Raw genomic sequence first — 5,914 nt, 5'->3', positions numbered from 1 at the left:
TGCCTCCTGCACACTCCCCACTGGGGATGTGCCCACAACCAAGGTACATGCCCTTGACCAGAATCGAACCTGGGACCCTTGAGTCCGCAGGCCGATGCTCTATCCACTGAGCCAAACCGGTCAGGGCTGTGGCGGCCATCTTGTGCCCACATGGGGCGGCCATTTTGTGTGAGGGTGTGAAGGTCAATTTGCATATTACATCTTTATTATATAGAATGGATGTGGAATTTATCAAATACTTTTCTGTGTAAGTTGATAGGGTTATGATCTTTCAAAGCTCATTGATTTGGTGAGTTGTATTGATCAATTTCATATATTGAACCAGCTTAGCATAGATGCAGTAAATCTGACTTGATTATGGTATATAATGCTTAAATATTGTTATATTCAGTCTACCAATATTTTGGTCCTCACCAAATATTGCATTTAAGTTCATGGGAGATTTAGTTAGTTTGTAGTCTTTTTTTTTTTTTTAGTGTACTGTCCTTGTATGATTTTTCTATCAGGGTAATACTGGCCTTATTTTTATTTTTTTTTAATTTATTATATGTATTTTATTTCTATCTGTCATTGATGATTGTGAATTTGGTTGACACTTCTATTATAGAGAATGAGCAATAGCAATATTTAAAATATTTCTTCTAATTAATTTCTTTTCAATGTGCACGAATCATGCACCAGGCCACTAATAACTATATAAGCATTTTTTAAGGCATTCATCCAAATTTGAGTCACACAAAAAACCCTAAGTTCATTTGCTAAGACTTATTTTTTAGTCTGAATAACTTGGAGGAAAACTTTAGTGATCTTGAATTTTCACAAAAATGTTTCTCAACTTTCTGATTACCCTCACAGTCACCAAACTGAAACTGAGTCAACAATAAGAAACTGAAATTGACCACTCTGGATGAAGATAGAAAATATATATTTCAGATAAACAAGAAGGTTTAAAGAATAACAAATACCTGTATACCCACTACATACCTTAAGAAATAAAACATGAAAAATATAATTAAAGTCTTCTTTATTCTTCCTCTCTTATCATTTTTCTCAACCCCACCAGCCCTCTCCAAATGAATGGAGCTGTCCTAAATTTGGTGTTTATTATTTCCATGAATATTTCTATAATTTAACCATATAGATATAAATCTCCAAACAATTTATAGTCAAACAGGGCACCTAAAAAAATGTTTCATTTTATAATAATAAAGCCACCAACACAAAAGAATTACAATTCTTAAATTGATGACAAAAATACCTGTAGGATTTGCAGCTGGTTGGAAAAATACAGGTAACTTTATGCTTTGAGTAGATACTTTTGTCACCCGCGCGCGATTTGCGGACGCGACCAGCACTAACCACTGCACAACGAGACTGCTGACTGACTGGCTCACTCAACTCGTGCATGAATCGCATGCACCTCCCCCGCGCTGCGTATCCCGTGGCCCACCTGCGCCACGTCTCCCGTCGCCCGACCAACGGACACCCTCCACTTCTTCTAACGCCACTTCTTCAAAGTAGACTCGCCCAGGCCGAAAACCGACTTCTACGCATGGGCCACGAAGTTTCAATTGCACTGTACGTGTGCGCCTGCACGTGGTATTTTGTGGAAGAGCCACACTCAAGGGGCCAAAGAGCTGCATGTGGCTCACGAGCCGCAGTTTGCCGACCACTGCCTTAGGCGTTGTATCAGTAGAGATATTGCTTCTAAGATTTTTATGGTTTCCCATCTTATGTTTAAGTCCTTTATCCATATTGAGTTTATTTTTGTGTATGGCGTAAGTTGGTGGTCTAGTTTCTTTTTTTTTTTTTGCATTTATCTGTCCAATTTTCCCAACACCATTTATTTAAGAGACTATCTTGACTCCATTGTATACTCTTGCCTCCTTTGTCAAATATTAATTGAGCATATTGGCCTGGGTCAATTTCTGGGTTCTGTTCTGTTCCATTGGTCTGTATGTCTGTTCTTGTGCCAGTACCAGGCAGTTTTGAGGACAGTGGCTTTGTAATATAGCTTGGTATCTGGTATTGTGATCCCTCCAATTTTCTTTTTCAAGATTGCTGCAGCTATTCGGGGTCTTTTTTTATTCCAGATGAATGTTTGGAGTGTTTGTTCTTGGTGTGTGAAATTTTGTGTTGGTATCTTAATGGGGATTGCATTGAATCTATAGATTGCTTTGAGTAGTATGGGCATTTTAATGATGAAAGAACTTTGATTGTGATTTCTGCTCTGATATTTATTATTTGCTTTCTTCAACTTGATTTGGGTTTATTTTGCTTTTTTTTCTAGTTTCTTGGGGAAGAAAATTAGATTATTGATTTGAGACCTTTTCCCTTTTCTATTGTAAGCATTTCGGCTGTACATTTTCCTCCAAGCACTTCTTTAGCTTCATTCCACCTATTTTGATAAGTTGTAATTTCATTTTCATTCAACTATGTATTTTTTTTTATTCCTCGCCCAAGTATATTTTTTCCATTGATTTTCTAGAGAGAGTGGAATGGGGGGGGGGCGGGGCAGAGAGAGAGGGAGAGGAGAAGGAGAGAGAGAGAAAAAGAAAGAGAACATTGATGTGAGAGAGACACATAGATTGGCTGCCTTCTGCACGAGGCCAGGGATAGAACCTGCAACCCAGGTACATACTCTTGACCAGGAATCGAACCTGAGATCCTTTGGTGTGCGGGCCAATGCTCCAACCACTGAACCACACTGCCCAGGGCTCAAATATGTATTTTTACATTTCTTGTGAGACTTTATCTTTAAACTATGGACTATTTAGAAGTATTGTTTAAATTTATTTATTTTTTAGATTTGTGGTCTTAGATTTTGTTTTTTGAATTCTTGTCTGATTTCATTTTTATCAGATTGCCTTTTCTTAAGTTATGAATTTTTTTGTTCTCAGTCTGATGGGTGATTTTTTATTGTGTCCTCATTTTATCTATTATGTTAGGTGAGTCTGGGTCCTATTTAAATAATTTAATGGCAGTCACCATATTTTAGTTTATCACATAGGTTCTTTCCTACTTTTATGGGATATGCTCCAGTGACATTTTTAATTTTCAGAGACTGTTTGTCATTTCCTTGGTTTATGTGGCACTGATAGGGCTCCCATGTGTCCCTCCTGGTGCTCCCTGAGGGTCAGGAAGGTATTTACCTAGGCCAGAGTATCTCTCATTGGGAATTGGGAGTCTCAGATCCACAGGGATGAATAGGCTTCCTGGGCCAGGCCACTTGTGCCTAGGCATCTTGCTAGTTCTGCCTGCCCATTTGGTGTTTTGTAATGGATTCTTATGTGTCAGAAGGTTTTCCATTAAGACTGGGGAAGGAAGAAGCCTGTTCAGGAAGCCTTCTGTTTGTAGGTTGAGAGTTAAAAAACATTAGATCTGGGTTGCCTTCTTCTGTTGGGTGTGGGTATGTAAGAAACCTTGCTATGTTATTCTCCTAGTCCTGGGGTCCCAAACTATTTTCCCTTCTTTTTACCACTTTTTAAAATTCTCTGTTGGTCCCTGGCTGGCATGGCTCAGTTGTTTGGGTGTCATCCCATGCACTAAATGTTGCCAGTTTGATTCCTGGTCAGGGCACATGCCCTGGTTACACGCTCAATCCAAATAGGGGGCATGCAGGCGGCAGCCAGTTGATGTTCAGCTCTCACATCGATGTTTCTCTCTCCTTCTCCCTTCTTGTCTCTCAAAATCAATTTTTTAAAATCTTTTTTAAATGTTATTAAAATTCTCTGTTTGTTGTGTCTTAGATTCTTTAATTGGTTTGTTGTTGGGCCTAGCGGGAAGGATCAGGGAGAAATAGGTCTATGCAGTATTGTCTGGATTGGACTAAAAACCACTTGTTCCTGTATTTTTTTTAAATCATTGATTTTATTTAAGCTCCATTCCTAGTTTTGTTGTTCTGGGACACAGATGGCTGATTCTTCTTTTTATTTCAACAGGGTTAAAGCTCAAAAATGACACTGGAAATGACCCACCTATGTCTACTTCTACATTAGAAATACAAACATCAGGATGCAAAGTATTAAGAAAGGCCAGAATGAAAGCTGCCCAGAAAACAACAGACAAAGAAAATCATGGTAGTACACATAAGGTACGGAAACGGCCTCGAGCTTTTCTGGTGAAGAAGAGAAAGAAACTTTCAACTTGTAAACAAGAGCTTCCAAAACATATGGATCTTCACGGGAAAGGCCATGCAGGAGAGAAACCTTTTAAATGTCAGGAATGTGGGAAAGGCTTCAGAGTCAGCTCTGACCTAATTAAGCATCAGAGGATTCACACTGAAGAGAAACCCTATAAATGTCAACAGTGTGATAAGAGGTTTAGATGGAGTTCAGATTTAAATAAGCACTTAATGGCACACCAAGGAATAAAACCATATAGATGCTCATGGTGTGGGAAAAGCTTTAGTCATAACACAAATCTACACACACACCTAAGAATTCACACAGGGGAGAAGCCCTTTAAATGTCATGAATGTGGAAAAAGATTCATTCAGAACTCACACCTTATTAAACACCAAAGAACTCACACAGGTGAGCAGCCTTATTCCTGTAGCATATGTAGGAGAAACTTCAGCAGGCGGTCAAGCCTTCTTAGACACCAAAAGCTCCACGGGAGAAGGGAATCATGTCCAGAATCTCCAGTCTGAAGAAAGTCACCATATGGAGCTTGACCCTAGAGGCAATAAAAGAATACAAAATCATGAGGCACCTAGGATTCTATCATTAACAGAAAATTTGGGAGGGGTACATGTCATGCTTCACATAAAGGAATCTAAGTTGTCTCTCTTATTCAGCATTGTGTCTTTAGTGCCTAGCACAAGACTGATAACATAATGGGTACTTTTTAAATAAAAGAATGAAAATATAGCAATCATATGTCTATAGTTATCTATCTATCTATCTATTACCTTCCCAACCCTATGTGATTTAAATTCTTCAGGTAGGTATCAGGTCCTCAGCTAATGTATCATTCTCAGGAGAGGTGGAAAGTAAGAATATTCAGGTTCTCTGAAGGAAGCTCAGAGAGTATTACTATGTTAGACTTCCTAGGGCTATTATTCTTTGTGGATGAACAACCAAGCCCATGGCTCAGGGAACTTTATTCTGGAACAGTAAGAGAGGATTCACTGTTTGCCCTGGGAGAAGTACACCCATTCTAGTTGCTTCTCCCATGAACACTACTGCAATGTTTTCTGTCAAGGAATTTCAAGTCACATGTGAAGGCCTGATGTCAACACAGAACTTGGGACCTTGTAAGCACTTGATATATCTCCTCCTGCTGATCCTTTCAACACTGAGGTATATAGTGTAATGGTGAAGGAGGCAGTCTGGGCCCTCATTCAGTTATCTTCGAAAGCACAGAGCAGTGGTTAATGGTCTTTTTTTACTTTAACTTTGTGGACTGGAGGCTTTCAAATTGGTGCCACACTGCTCCAGGGCCTAAAGGGAGGCCCATTATTATAGCTGTTCAACACAACCCCATACACCTGGATGCTCTGCTGAAGATCTTGAGATTTTGTAAACTACTTTACTGTGAAATACAAGGAGAGCCCTGTGACCTAACCTCAATGCACATATCAGGAAGAAACATCCAGAAGTGTCAGAGAAAAGTAAGGCCTGTGGCTTAGAATGATGGCCTCAGTGAGAGCTTGGTCAGATGGAAACTGGTTTTTGACATTGGCGGTTTCTCTTCCTTCCCCATTGGCCTCAGTGATTATCTTCTGAAAAGTAATGTGATGTCAAGGGAAGTTGGAAGACATGGATTTATATCTTCGTCCAATCCTAGCTTAAGATGTTGACCAAGGCTTCTATATATTGATTCATAAAATTGTACCTTTTTATGAAAGTGGCATGTTGTTTCATATTAAATTTGAACATTAAACAAAACATTGTTACCAAGTTATGTAGAG

General features: G+C 39.1%; 1 protein-coding gene across 2 annotated transcripts in view; it reads left to right on the top strand.

The window, feature by feature from the left end:
- LOC102262543 (zinc finger protein 75D) overlaps positions 1–4,880 on the top strand; it is a 19,941-nt gene extending 15,061 nt beyond the window's left edge. For both annotated transcript variants that reach the window (XM_005860191.2, XM_005860190.2), the window contains one exon: positions 3,942–4,880. In XM_005860191.2, the coding sequence (XP_005860253.1) occupies positions 3,942–4,651 (710 nt within the window). In that variant the 3' untranslated portion in view covers positions 4,652–4,880. The remainder of the gene's footprint in view (positions 1–3,941) is intronic.
- The last annotated feature ends 1,034 nt before the right edge of the window (positions 4,881–5,914 follow it).

Source organism: Myotis brandtii, unplaced genomic scaffold (assembly GCF_000412655.1).
Source record: "Myotis brandtii unplaced genomic scaffold, ASM41265v1 scaffold1325, whole genome shotgun sequence".
Classification (NCBI taxonomy): Eukaryota; Metazoa; Chordata; class Mammalia; order Chiroptera; family Vespertilionidae; genus Myotis; species Myotis brandtii.
The sequence above is the reverse complement of the archived record's forward strand: the minus strand, read 5'-3'. Positions and strand labels throughout refer to the sequence as shown.